This window comes from Capricornis sumatraensis, chromosome 2, assembly GCF_032405125.1.
Source record: "Capricornis sumatraensis isolate serow.1 chromosome 2, serow.2, whole genome shotgun sequence".
Lineage (NCBI taxonomy): Eukaryota > Metazoa > Chordata > Mammalia > Artiodactyla > Bovidae > Capricornis > Capricornis sumatraensis.
The window spans coordinates 117,098,254-117,112,844 of record NC_091070.1 but is presented as its reverse complement, the minus strand read 5'-3'; the positions used below and the strand labels follow the sequence as shown (position 1 = coordinate 117,112,844).

The 14,591-nt window shown below is 54.6% G+C and overlaps 1 protein-coding gene across 2 annotated transcripts in view; it reads right to left on the bottom strand.

Moving 5' to 3' along the window:
* The window catches only part of KCNN3 (potassium calcium-activated channel subfamily N member 3), a 162,467-nt gene extending 151,382 nt beyond the window's left edge, over positions 1-11,085 (bottom strand). For both annotated transcript variants that reach the window (XM_068965234.1, XM_068965235.1), the window contains exon 1: positions 9,989-11,085. In XM_068965234.1, the coding sequence (XP_068821335.1) occupies positions 9,989-10,885 (897 nt within the window). In that variant the 5' untranslated portion in view covers positions 10,886-11,085. The remainder of the gene's footprint in view (positions 1-9,988) is intronic.
* Between the last annotated feature and the right edge of the window lie 3,506 nt (positions 11,086-14,591).

Here is a 14,591-nt window from a genome sequence, read left to right as displayed (position 1 = left end):
CATGGAGCTTGGCCCTTCAGGGAGCTATGGTACCACACCAGCTCAGATACGCCAGCAGCTGTCCCCAGAGGAGGCCTCTCCGGGTCAGCCTGTCAATGTCATCCAGCTCTGAGCCCCTCCACAGGCAGTAACTCAACCCACAGCAACGTGCCCAGCTGAAGCCCTCATCCTGGAGGAAGGCGACATCACCTCTGTCCGTGGCTCTGGGCATCCCCACTCGTGGGAGCTATTTGGGGACCAGCTGAGCAAGCCAACATCCTCCCCAATGGAAGCCAGAAGAGAGAGAAAATGGCTAAGCCCCAGTTTGTTAAAATCAGAAATCTTCTTAAAAGGGAGAAAAGGCTGTGCAAAAATCCCTGCTGGTGGAACCTTGCGAGGATGCAGGCAGGTGCCAACTCAGGCAGAGGCGCTAGGAAGAACTGCCATTTGTTGGCAGCTCGGGATGTGCCAGCCACCGGGCTGGCCATTTACCCAACCATTATCACGTTTAGTTCTCACTGGGCTGGCGAACGCCACTCTCTCCATTTACAGATGGGGAAACTGAGGCTCAGAGACTTTGAGTCACTGGCCTTATGGCCAACCAGCCGCAAGGAACTGGGCCAGCATTAGCCCCCAGTGCAGCCTCTCCCAGGCTGCCCACGATCAGACAGATCACCTGCCTCATCCCCTTCCCTGTCTGCCAGGGGGCCCTGGCCAAGACCCCCAGCTTCCTGGGCTTTTCCATTTATCAGCTCAAGCTAAACACCAATGATTCCTGAAGATGCTGGCTGGCTGGTCTGGTGCTCATGAACCCTGAGGGGCAGGTACCAGCCCATTCAGCTACTAGGGGAACGTCCCGTAAGACAGTTTCCTGTTCACTTGACACTGAGCACAATGCCTGTCCTTTAAGAAAAATGCCCAACACGCTGCCTCAAAAATAACAGATGCCAATTTGCATATTATTTCACACATCATTTGCATGTTGTTCATTTAGTGTTAACACGGCTCTGCTCAGAATACAACTCTGGTTACCTTGCGACCAGGCCTATTGAAAAAAAAAATGGCTTCCATGCAGGGCGAGCCCCGATCCCCTGGTACATCCCTCCCCGACCCAGCTGCTCTTTCTGCTCCTTGACGCCTGGGTGGGAGAGTTACCACCTGCCAAAGTAGAAAGGGGGCTTCCCAGGTGGCACTAGTGGTAAAGAACACACCTCCCAATGCAGGAGAGGTAAGAGACGCAGGTTCGATCCCTGGTTCAGGAAGATCCTCTGGAGGAAGGCATGGCAACCCACTCCAGTATTCTTGCCTAGAGAATCCCAAGGACAGAGGACCCTAGTGGGCTACAGTCCATAGAGTCGTAAAGAGTCAGACATGACTGAAGTGGTTTAGTACGCATGCAGAGCAGAAAGGGTTTTTTTTTTCACGGAGATTGAGACACAAGCCCCTACAACCTTTTGAATTCAAGAAGGTACCCCATTGCAAGTGTTGAAGGAAAAAAGCTGTGTTCCCTTGAAGACACGTCAGGAAAGCTTTTCTTTTCTTGCCGAGCTCTATCCCAAGGCGGCTTCCTGGCCGGCCCTCTCCCTGTCACCCCATGCTATCAGCCTCATTCTGCCTGGTCATGGTGTGTCCCCTTGACCTTCCTCCAGGCCTCTCAGCCTCTGGCCTGGCTCCCTGGGCTTATTTTTGATCTCTCTCCACCTGTCCGGTTTGCAGGTCCACACCCAACAAGTTGTGCCCAGGCCACAGACTGCTGACGCTGAGTGTAGAATAACTGTGTCCCATGAGGTTAGAAGGCTCCAGAAGCCCAAGCCGGGCCACCACTGCAGCCCCACCTTCCAGGGGACAGCCTGCTTCTGTCTTCTACAGACTTACCCACAGGGACCCAGTCAGAAACAGGACCCAAGGTGAAGCCATTTGATTTCAGGAGAAGGCAGCATTTCCACATGTGTTCGCCCCTTCCAGAGCCCTTTTCTACAGCCACCTGTGTGGAGGGTGACATGTGCACCCACGCCCCTACCCCCCCCCACCACGGCTCTCAGGGTGGTGGGGGCTCTGAGCTAACAGGAGCATCTTTTAAACACCGCTCTCACAAAAGCAGTCCCTGATGGACGTCGGGGCTTAGTGTATGCCCAGCTCTGACCTGTGTTCCATGTATGCTATAGGCAGGCCTGGTTCTCTCTGAACGTCTGAGAAACCGGCCCCAGGTTCAGGAAACTCCCTGAGGACCCACCACTAGAGGGTTGCCGAGTCTAGATGTGAGCCCAGAGCCCATGACTGCAACTGCCATGCCAGGCCACCTCTGCCAATCGGCGTCACCTCTAAGAAGAGCTGCGGGTCTTCAGCACTCAAGCCCCTGGCAATTGCAGTTATCAACAAGATGCTAAATCCCAGATTTTTCTTTCCTCCCTACCTGCCCTGTGGACAGCACATGGGGGTCACTCCACACTGCCCCTGCTCTGGTCCCTCCCACCCTGTACCCTCTACCCTGGCTGCCAACGTTCTCACTCTCAGAAAGGCCTGCGGTCCGTGACCCTGCCATCTTGGTCTAACTCTTCAGGGGCCGTCCCACCTCCTACAGGGAGCCCCTCAACATCTTGAATGACTGCCTCCTTCCTCAGCACTCCCAACACCACTGGCAGAAACCACAGCCCAGCCTGGGTGGATCGTGCCTGGGTGCAGGCCCAGCACCCCTTGAGAACAGGAGCTGGAAGACTATGGCTTGGCATCTTGGTGATAATGCCGGGACAAATGTATGTTCAGTGGAATCGGAAAGTTTTAGAGCAGGAAAGGAGCTCAGCATCTGAGTTCAGCCCTCATTTTTAAGCTGGAAAATCAGAGACCCAGAGAGGTGACGGGACTTGACAAAGGCCACACAGCATGTCAGAAGCAAGAGGTGGAGGGACCTATGCAGGGCTCCTTTAAAGCAGAGACAGGCCTTCCTTGAACACTAACTGCTGCTGATGAGAGCTAAATAAGAAGTAGGAAACTGGGACTCATGGAGGCAGAAGAAAGTTCTAGAAGCAGGGATGGGGAAGCCCTTGAAGTTTCCCTCACTCAAATCCCCAGAAGAGGTCTGTGGTGGGGTTTGGAACAGAGAGATGAGTAGGGTCCTGGGGACCTGAGCTTTCATTCTTGACCCCTCTCTCCTCACACGGGCACCAGGCGTTAGCCGCTTGACCCCCTACAGCTCAGTCTTCTCATCTGGGAGCTACTGCACACTGTGCCGACTCCCAGGGCTGAGGTGGGGGTCCTGAGGAACAAACATGGAAATATCTGTGAGACGCAAGATGCTGAGCCCGCACGGGTCACCCCAGCAAGGAGCCCTAGAGTCAGAGCTGGAGAAGAGGAAAGGAGGGCGACGGGGAGCACAGAGGAGGGCCCGGAGGCCAGGGGGCCTCGCACGGCAGCGTCCTGCTGACTCTCCGGGGGTGCAGGGTGAGCTCTGCAGGCCACAGGAGCCCACGGGGTCCAGGCCTCTGCAGGGTACACTCCTGTTCTTCCTGTAATCCCCACACCTTCTGCCCTCTCGGCTTTGCCGGCATCGCCCCAGAACAGTATCACCAGGCCTCCGAGTGAGGAGGCAGCGGAGGACAGACCGTGGACCTGTCCACGTGTCACCCCGGGCTGAGGCTGCCGCCAGGGCCCCGCCCCCTTGCCGTCTTGCCCACACTGTGTCCTCTGGGTACCTGCACTGGTACCCACCCTCCATCAAGCCCCGTCTCGCCCCTTGGTGAAGCCTCCCATTCCCACATTTTGCATCACAGCTCTCAGGCCCATAAACCTTGGTTTGTCTCTTAAGAATGATAACCAATTTCTCCAGCAGCAGGCAGGCAAGCGGAAAGGCTTAAACTTGGGACCCTAATGGCCCTGGGTTCTTAATCCAGTGCTGCTACTCACCAGCAGTGTCAGCTTGGCCCCATGACATCATCTATGCAGGGGGCTGTGACCACCCCCTACCTCCAGGACTCTCCATGGAAGGTTACCCAGTACAGATGCTCCCTGCCTCCCCACTCCTGTCACCCAGCATTCACGGCCCCTGCAGGGCCAGGCCCAGAGACAAAGGGTGGTCCCTGCCCCCAGCTCCCTCTTCCATCCTTGCTCTCTCGGATCCCAGCTGAGCTCCTGGGGGTGGAATGACAGGGGAGGGGGAGGGGGCACCCCAAAACCCAACAGCCTCCTCCGGACTTTCCTCACCAGGAAAAGACGGCACTAGAATTTTCCTCCCCACAGCTCCTAAGAACAGTGCAATCTTAGAATTCCCCACCCTCATTATTTAAAGAAGACTAGGAGGCTTTCTTCTCTCTCTCTCTCCCTTCGGGGTTTTGAAAGAAAGAGAAGAAAAACAGCTACGAATGAATGAATGTGCTGGTCCGCCTGCCACTGAGCTGAGGAAGGCAGCATTTAATCAGTACACAGCCGCCCCTCACCACCCCTTCTCTCTCTCTCCTTCTCGCTCCCTCTCTCTCCCTCTCACATACTCATTTTCTCCCCCAAATGTGCTTTCCAAAAAACTGCAACAAAGCCAAAGCTCTCAGTTCTGATTTTACATCTCTATCAGGGCCTCAGCTTCAACAGAGGTTACTCCAATTTCTTTCCATCTTGTTTTTCTTTACCTTCTATGATTTAGAGCAGATCTTTGTGGACCCTGGCCCCACAAATCCCCCTTCCTGCAAGCTCAGTAAGGGAAATACAAGGCCACGCACCAGGCTTATAATGAGCCCATGCAGCCGATAAATGCCCCAGTGATGATGCCAGGGCCGGAGCAGCAGGGAGCGCTGCCTGTGGGGAAAGGAAGTCCGGATGTGTTATGAAGTCTTTCCCCCGGGACAGTTATAAATAGTGTCATGACACGCAAAGGAGAAGCATATATAAAAGTTAGCTGTCCCTTCTGTGGGTTACAAACGTTTGACTCATTTGCAGACTGTCCACCAAGGTTATAAATAGAGTCACCACCACCCTGGGTGGGAGAACAGGCTGGCTTTCACACTCCAGAGTCTCTCTTGACCTCCTTGGGCCAAGACCCTGGGTGTGACCTGTGATCGTAAAACATATGCCTCGGGCCTGGGTGGCTGGCTGCCCAGGCGCCTGCCTCCAGCCAATCACTTATAAAGAGTCTCCTCGGACTTCCCTGGTGGTCCAGTGACTAAGAATCTGTGCTGCCAATGGAGAGGACACAGGTTCAATCCCTGGTCAGGGAACTAGATCCCACATGCTGCAACTAAGACCCGCGCAGCCAAATAAATAATTAAAAATTTAAAAAAAAATCTCCTGCCTTCTGCTCCCTGTCCCATAGGGAGGCTCCAGGGAGAGGAATCTGACCTTTTCCTACCTTCCCAACACGCTAGAAACCAGAGACATAAGTACCCTGCGGCATCTGCTCCCAAACACCGGGACATTGCCCCACAGTCACCCTCCTATCCCAGAGCGGCTCCTGGGTCTGGCAGGAAGTGTAGACCATTCACCCAGAACCTAGCATCAGCTGCTGGTCTGCAAACAAGCCCTCCATGACAGGGAGGGCAGGAGAACAGAAGCGCTGGGACCAGTGAACCCACTCAATTATTCCAGCTGGAGGCTGGGGGCAGACCTCTGTGAGGTCACCAAAGAGCTACCAGTGGGCCCTAAAGGACCCCACTCTCTTGGAAGGGTGAACAGCCAGGGGACCAAGCTCCTCGGGATGTGCAGAGAAGCCTGCCTGTTTCAGGTTGGCCTCCCACAAGGCGGCCTGAAGAAAGGAAGCCACGTATGGAGTAGATTGGGCAGCCCGGGGAAGCCCGGCGTCCCCACGCCTCCACCCATGGCCTGGGTGATCGCAGCAACAAGGCCCCCAGGGGAGAGCAAGAGCAGAGAGGCAGGAAGCTGGGGAGGGCAGAAGCAGGGCACGAGGGGGCAGGGGATGGGCTCTGCCTGTGAGGTGAAACTCGGATTGGGAGGCCGGGGGTGGGGAAGTGGTTTGAGGTTGTGCAAAACAGCCACTCTGCTGCCCCAGCATTTCCCAGCCTCCCCCGAGCTGACCCTACCACCCAACACCGGAGGTCCCTGAGACACAAGGCCACTGATGACTCCCCCGCTGGATGGAAGCACCAGCAGGATGGCAAGGTGGGGAGGGGGCAGCCACTGAGCCCCCAGCTCTCCCTGAAAGAGCACAGCAGTCAGTGTATGATGCCGGAGCAGGTGTGGCTCAGACCGGCTCTGGAGAAAAATAAAGCATGCCAAGAAGGACCCCCACATTCTCATTGCTTAACCCTGACCAGCACTAATGCAGTATCCTAAGACTAAGACTCCTTCCTCAACAGGACATCTAGACCTGGCCCTGCCGTGGGCTAAGTCCTCAAGGGTGAATCCATGCGTAAAGAAAACCCCTCACCCTCATTTGGTTCGGGAATAACCATCAGGTGCCACAGCCCGGGTGTGATCATAAACAGCTCTCCTGTTACCTCAGCCCATCCTCCTTTCCCATCATCACCTGTGGCTTGTGAGAAGGAGGCCGAGGACCATTCCATCCTGATTTCTTTTACTTCCTTGGGCTGTCACCCTTTAGCATGAACTGACCATGCTCAGGGGTCACGCCATTTCTTCTTAAGAGAGCCAGGCCTCTGTGGTGAATTCCTCCCCCGGTAACAGATAGCAGCCAGAGACAGGCAAACAGGAAAGCCGCAGCCCCAAGAAAAAGAGCAGAAAACTACAGACAGCGGCAGCTCAAACACAAGGTTAGTAAACGTCATCACCTAGGGAAAAGAAAGTGTGTCCCTCTCCCCAGGGCCTTTGAGTGGGAACTGTAACCATCAGGACAGAATAATCCAATATGTCCATCCTCCTGCTTCCACACCAGTCACCAAACCAACCAGACAGAGTTCTCCAGCAAAAGAGGCTGTCAGCCATCCATCCCTAGGGTCACTGACTGTCTCTGAGTTCCCCCAGCTGGTGATTCTTCATTCTGACCTAAGCCCTCTCATCACAACAGAATCTGTTTTCTCTGCAAGGCTGGGAACAAAGGTTCACCTCCCCTGCAACAGACCCATGTTATAGGTGGTTTCCAGGCTTCCCAGGTTGCACTAGTGGTAAAGAACCTGTCTGCCAATGCAGGAGACATAAGACACAAGGGTTTGATCCCTCAGTCAAGAAGATCCCCTGGAAGAGAACCAGTATTCTTCAACCCACTCCAGTATTCTTGCCTGGAGAATCCCATGGACAGAGGACGTAGGTGGGCTACAGTTCATAGCGTCACAAGAGTCAGACACGACTGAAGTAACTTAACATGCATGCGTGTGAATCAGAAGACCCAGCCCATTCTCCAAAGTTCTCCCCTCCAAGACAACTTCTCATTCCACTGACAAGTCTTGGTTCCAAGCCTATCAAGGCCCCAACTAATTCTGAAGCCAGAGCTAGATAGCAGGAAAAATACATCTTTTTTCCTCCTATCATCAATAACAATAGCAATAGGTCCTACCTGGAGCACCCCACTCTCCCCACTTGACAGCTGGGGAGACAGGCTCAAAGAAGCTACATGGATTGTCCAGGATCACACACTAGAGATGGCAGAGCTGGGACTCAGACTCTGCTCTGCTCCTTTAAAACAACCCTATTTGCCTCCAGGAGAGGAGAGACAATAGCTGCCCTAACCCCCTCCTAGGCCCACAGGGCCTGACACAGACACCCAGAAAATACTTGTTCCGTAGTGACTTAGTGCCTGGTGGATAGAGGATGGGAGGCCTGGTGAGCAGGTGAAAGTGAGCCCTGCTCAGCACACCAAGACCAATCCCAAGGTGCACAGGAAGTGGCCACCTCATTAGCTGAGGCAAGCAAGACTTTCTGGGTTGCTGCTGCCCTCCATGCACCCATCAGCCAGAGGGTCATCAACTTAAAATTAGGCAAAGCCCAGCCCCTTGGATCACCTCAACTTTCCTTTGCCCCAGAGTCTGCTTTCTCGGGCTCTGGGAAAGCCCCTTTCTCTGAATACTCCAGCAGGGAGCCACCTGCTCCAGCAGCAACCCTCCCACCCCATCAAGACAAATGTGCACAGACAGACCCCACCCTGGGAGCTGTCTCAAGGAACAGCCATTCCCCTAAGAGCTCAAGAGCTCACTAAAAGAGAGTCTTGCCCCTTCTCCCCATCCCCCCAGCACTTGGGCCTGCATCAGTTCCCCCCAGCAAGGGCTCCTGGTCCCCAGGGGGAACCTGGAGGGGGCCGGGGTTGTGCCCAGAGTGGCCGTCAGGCCTGCCGAGGCCAGTGGCCCCCTCTCCTGGAGCACCCATCAGGAGAAGGCAGCAAGCTGAAAGACCTGCAGACTCAGAGGCTCATTACAGGGAATGACTAAGTGAGCTGCGATTCCAGGGGAAACCCCGCTCGCTCCAGCTCACTGAGGGGCTCAAATGCTACACCTCCAGAGATGAAGGCGACTTCCAGGAGTTGGCCAGAGCTGGGGCAATGCCCTCTGAGCAGCCAGGATCTTCCACCTGGAAGTCTTCATTCTGGCTCTTCATGCCGGCTGACAGGTCTGCCCCACCCCTTTCTAGAGCAGGCAGATCTGCCCATCCCCTGCTCAGAGAGCGAGAGGCTGGGAATGGGGGAAATCCGATCAGCACCTCCCAGGTTTTTGTGGCTGGATTTCAACAAGGAATGTGACAGTCTCGCAGCAGCTGTGCCCAGCCTGAAACAAGCTCTATTTGAAACCCCCAACAGCTGAGCCCCTCCCAGCTACCCGCTGGCCAGCCTAGCCACCCCCTGCCCAAAATGACAAATAAGTAGAGAAATCCAAGCAACAAGCAAGCAAGCATGCATGCGCACACACACACACCCCAACAAGTAAACTGCGGGTGAAGGGTAGAGTGGGGAAAAAAAACCCACTTGCCCAGTGACTCCCCAGGTCTCCAAGCCTTCAAGCTCGCAGCAGGAGGGCTCCCAGCAAGCAGAGCTTTGACAGAAATCCACCTTCCTCAAGCCCCACTCCCTTGGAGGACGCGACTTCAAGCCCGCTAGGGGAGGGAAGCCCCCTCCTCCTCCTGGGGACTGGACAGAGGCTGTAGCAGCGGGGCCAGCTCCCCCGCTAAAGCCCGTGCCGCCGCCGCCGCTGTTCTCCATTGGGGCGCGCACTCACACACTCGCGCACACACTCATCCTTATTTATCCCTGAGAAGAAGGAGTTGGGGTGGGAGGGGAGAACTGGGACTGAGCCGGGGGCGCGGGCTCTCGGGGACGCCCGGGAAACCCTGTCATTCCATCCCAAGGAAAGGCACTCCCCCCCACCGCCGCCGCTGATGCCAAGGCGGCGCCCATCTGCTCTGCCCGGGTAACACCTGTAGCCATTTTTATCAGGGGGTGTTTACGAGGCAGTAGCAGGTTTATTCTGAGTCCTCTTTCCTGAGGGAAAGGACCGCTGATTTCCTCCGCCTGTATTTTTACCCCATGCCCCCCCTCCCCACACACATACAGGAGACGCCAAATCACCGGCGCTTCTCTATTTTGCCCTAAGTCTCTCAGGGAGGAGGAGGGAAATGGAAACTTGGGAAGAGAGGGAGAAGACAGAGAAGGGACTGGCATGGAATCCCCAGCCCCCACCCAGACGTTTATTTCTTTTTTATCCTCGGGAAAATGGAGTGGAGCAGGGAGGGGAGGAGAGGAGGGAAGTCACAGGAACTGGCAAGCACATCAAGGCAGAGTGTAATTAATTGGTGCGTTAAGCTGCTGGGTTATGCTTTAGTACGAGTGAGCCAGGAGGAAAGATGATTTCTCAGAAGGGATTCTTTAATCCTCCCTAACACAGAGTCCGCAAATTAGACACAGTGTGTGGGGATGTCCCCCCTCCAAGGGAAGCAAGGAATGAATTCTCCCGGGATTAAGCAGGAAAACCATGGGAAGTTAAGTGTTCGATATAATTGAGCAAACGCCTCTCCCCACCACCATCTCTCTCTCTCCCCCAATCTCTCTCTCTCTCCCCCACTCTCTCTCTCTTTTGCTACCTACATATTCCTTTTGTTCAAAGGTATAAAGAGAAACTGCAGCCCCTACCTTTGAGTACAAACCCCAAGAGAGCTCGGTCTCTATCACCATAACAACAATTCCAAACATCCCAAAAATCAGAGCATAGTCACTCAGTCGCTTCCTCTTTTCAAACAGGGCCCTCCTGTGTCCCAGCTTATAGCCAATGTTTTGGTTTTTCCGCTTGTTGGCTTTGGGGAAGGTGGCGCTGCTGGCGGTGGTACCGGCATGCTGGTGGTTTTGGGTGGCATTGGGGTGATGGAGCAAGGTCTGGTGGGCATGGTTGTCCTCCCGGGAGGAGATGATGATCTCCGGGGGGTTGCTGGGGCTGAAGAGCTGGAGGGGTTGACCCTCAGGCTCAGCCTCAATGAGGTTCCTCCGGGAGGCGCTGAGGCGGCTAAGGGGCTTCATGACCCCCCCGCTGTACTTGCAGGAACTCATGGCGATCTCCGTGAAGGGGTTGCTGTCCCGCCGGTGCACCAGGGGGCTGGCCTGCCGGTGCCTGCCGCCTCCACCAGGCCCACTTGTGGCTGTGGAACTTGGAGAGTGGCCAAGCAAGTGGTCATTGAGATTGAGCTGGCTGCCTTGCCTGGAGGAAGGGTGGAGGATGGCGGTGGAGTTGGATGAAGGGGGGCCCCTGAAAGCAGTGGGAGAGGAGTGTAGCAGGCCGGGATGGACGGGCTGGCTCTGGAGTTGGGTGAGCTGAGATAGGGGATGCGGTGGCTGCTGCTGCTGCTGCTGCTGAAGCTGCGGAGGCTGAGGCTGCAACGGGGGTCCTGGGGGCTGCTGGGGGGCTGCTGGTGGTGCTGGCGGTGGTGGCGGCGGCTGCTGCTGCTGCTGCTCATCCCCGGAGGATGGACAGGGGCACTTGGGGTCTTCATCCAGGTCCCCCACCCCAGAGTCATGGAAGTGCCCAGAAGTGTCCATCTTGGGGCCGGGCTGGATTGCCTGCAGCACAACCCCCCACCCCAAAGCCACCCTCGTTCCAAAGATGTCCTCAAAGAAAGCCAGGCATCCAAGCTCCCCCACCAGAGTGTCTTGGCTCCAGTCCTCTCTCTTTGGCTTGCTCCGGTTCTCTGGGGCTGCCTGGAGTCCAGACGCTGCCACTCAAGAATGCATGGTACTGGGCAGGGAGGGAGGGCAGGAGGGGAGCTTGGAGAAAGAAGAAGGGGGAAAAAGAACTCTGTCTCAGGAGGTGGTCCTCTAGGAGCGTGTGAGGCCAGGCTCAGCTTCACTCCTCGCTGGCTCAATAGCTGTGCTCTCCTCCTCCTGCCACTGTTATAGGGTAAGCCAAGCCCACTTATTAGCAGCCAGTCTCATTGGCTTGGCTTAACTCTCCAACCACCTCCTAACTCCGCCCCCCGCAAAGGCTCCTCCCCAGAGGAGGGGCCTGCCGCGCTGCGCTCCCAGCCCCGGCGGCGGCGCAGCGCGGGCTGGGAACTGTAGTTTCCGCTTCCCACCCGGGAGCTGAGCAGCTGCCCTCTTTTCCTCTGACAGGTATGGCAGAAACCCGTCAGCCCACGGCGATACGGGATGTATGCGCACGCGGGGTGGTGGCGAAGAGGAGCAGAGGTCCTCGTACGGGGGGGAACTGTGCACCCCGATGCGGTGGCAAGAAACAGGAAGTTATTAATGGTCAGGGTCTACGAGAGCTTATTTCACGCCTATTATCCAGCTACAGCCTGCAAATACCCAAGGAGGCGGGCATCGTGTTTCCATTTCACAAACTGATGCTCAGAGATATTGAGTAACAACTTCAAGGTCACAGAAGCAAAGGTCACATCCTCCTGACCCCAGGTAGATACTGAACTGCCTGCAATATGTGTGCAGGAGCATCTGTTATTTCTAAGCCTCACAACAACCCTATGAAAATGATGTCATTATTCTTCTACAGATGAAAATCGTTGTTTAAAAAAACCACTCAAGCACAGATAAGTAACTTGCCAGATGTTACCCCATTTGTAATTAAGGGTAGTAGAATCTGAACCCAGGTCCGTCTGAACCCACAGCCCCTATACCATCTCCCAAGATGCCTTTCTACTATGACGCTCAGTGCAAAGTGGTGGCTCCATAAATGTGGCTCAAATGACGAGTGGGAAAGAGCCAGATAGAAGTTGTGGGGGGAGAACTGGCCTCCGCAAAGCAGGATGTGTGGAAGGGACTATGGCTGCAGCCGGACTTGGAGTCACGGTAGGGTCTGGCGGGAAGACTGAAGACCCCTGTGGTTGCTCCCCACCTGATCTGTTCCATGGAGCTCTGAGAGTCAGAGCTGGGAACAGCTGCTGGCTTCCCAGGTTTAGAACCATCATCAAGTATTTATTAAGCTCCCACTGAGTGCAAAGGGAGTTCCAAAGAAATGGGACCCTGCTGAATTCATTTCCATTTCTAACTGCAACTGACTTAGAGATCAGTGAAGAGGGGCCTGGGATTCCCCAGGCACACCTGGGGTTTTAGGAAGGCGATGTCTTCCTACCTGGCTCTTGGTCCCACCATCACCCCTTGGCCTCTGTCTAGCTGCTTTCCTGGTAGAAAGGGGAAGAGTAGGAGAGCCATGCACACATACACACACACAGATACACGTATGCAGGTGCACATATATACACAGGTGTGCACTCAGTGGTCCATAAGCATGCACACACACAGTGAGGTTTTAAAGCAGTTCTGAATGGTGAGCAGCAAGTAGCCAGGTCAGGAAGGGGCGGAGCTCCCATCAAAAGAGCCCAGAGTACCCTTCCTATGCCAGTTCTCACCTCTCCAATCCCCTATCAACCCTAATAATTGACAGTTAAGCATTACGTGTAAGCCACAACCCCTGAAACCTCCATAATTAAAACTATAGACAATACTTTGATAAGTGTTATTATAATTGATGACATGGTAACACCGCCCCACCCCCCGCCACTGCAAGTCACAACACGGGCTCAGACACAAGCCTAGGGTCTTATGTGTTTTCCCACAACCATGCCAGCCCACCAGTACCTCTCCCACACCTCCATCCCTCCAGCATGCCCTGCCTGCCCGCTCCTTTCCTCCTTGGTTTGTCTTCTTGGTTTCCCTCCTTCCATCCACAAACAGAGCCACCTGTTTTGTTCAAGGCTCCAGATCATATACTTAGGCTTAATGATTTCATAACAAATTGCCATTACTGTGTCGTGAGTAGCAGAAATGTGCTGTTACTATTGCTTCTCAGTGCTAGACACAGCATCTGGGCTGTGAAAAACCAATTTTTAGGGACAGACTCCAGGTCTAGGCATTTCTGTGCCCACTCCACCACCATGATCTGTCTTCTATCTCAGTCTCAGTTGACCTTTCTGGATCCCCTCCTGCTTCCAGGTCCCCTGGCTGTGCCAGGTGGATCCAATGGGGACTGTTTGAGTATGTCCTTCTAGCATGGATGGGGGTGAGAAACACCTGGCAGATGGGAGAACTAACTATTCAGAGCCTAATGTCAACTGGAGATTCATCTGGAAATGGGCTGGAACTTGAAGGCTAATGCCACTGATGCAGCTCACACACATCAATACAGCCACCCTGTTGGAATGGGAAGAGAACAATATCATGGTTAGAACTCAGGCTCTGGAGTCAGGCTGCCCAGGCTGCCCCTCTCTGTCAGGCAGTGGCTGTGTGATCACAGGCAGGACAACCACCTTCTGATCCTCAGCTTCCCAGTCTATAAAATGGGAGTGATAGGGTCCCTATATCATGCAAGTCAGTAGGAGCAGGCTACCTCTTCAGAACATACATGCAGCCCAGAAGCTGTGCTGGAGCTGGGTGGTACTGGCTTATAAAACCCAACAGTGTATTTCTCTTCCCAACTCCATGACCAGTGATGTTGCATTGATAGCTTGAAATCCTTGCTGTTGGACATATTTACACCATAGTAATTGGCAAGTCTTGCAAATCAAGGCTGACTTTTCCTGCATATCCAAACCCACACCTTGAAGGACAGGCTCATCCTTCACACGAATTAGACCTCTTAAGACTGCAAGGGGCTTCCCCGATGGCTTAGCAGGTAAAGAATCCACCTGCCGTGCAGGAGACACTGGTTCCATTCCTGGGTCAGGAAGATCCCCTGGAGAAGGAAATGGCAACCCACTCTGGTATTCTTGCCTAAAAAATCCCATGGACAGAGGAACCTGGTGGGCTACAATCCAATGGGTCACAAAGAGCTGGGCACAGCTGAGTGACGAAGACTGTAAAGCGGAAGGCCAAGGGAATGTACTGGAGTTTCTTAGCCCAGAAAGGACAGAGAAAGGAAACAAGGGCATGCTCACCAAGCCCAGTAAGGCAGAGGTGCACTTTGGCCATACCAGCTCCACCTCGGGTGGACTGGCATTTTCCCCCTGCCCTCCTCTCCACATTCATCCCTCACCACTTCCCTCTTTCTTTAAGTCCCAACACCATGTATGGTTCCTGCAGTATATAGTCAGTCACTCAGTCGTGTACAACTCTCTGCAACCCTATGGACTGTAGTCTGCTAGGCCCCTCTGTCCACGGGATTTTGTAGGCAAGAAAATTGGAGTGGAATGCCATTTCCTACTCCAGGGGAGTTCCTCCAATAAGCCATGCTATTTCTACCTCCATGCCTTTGCCCACGCTGTGCCTTCTGCCCAGCATGCCTTTCCAGGACATC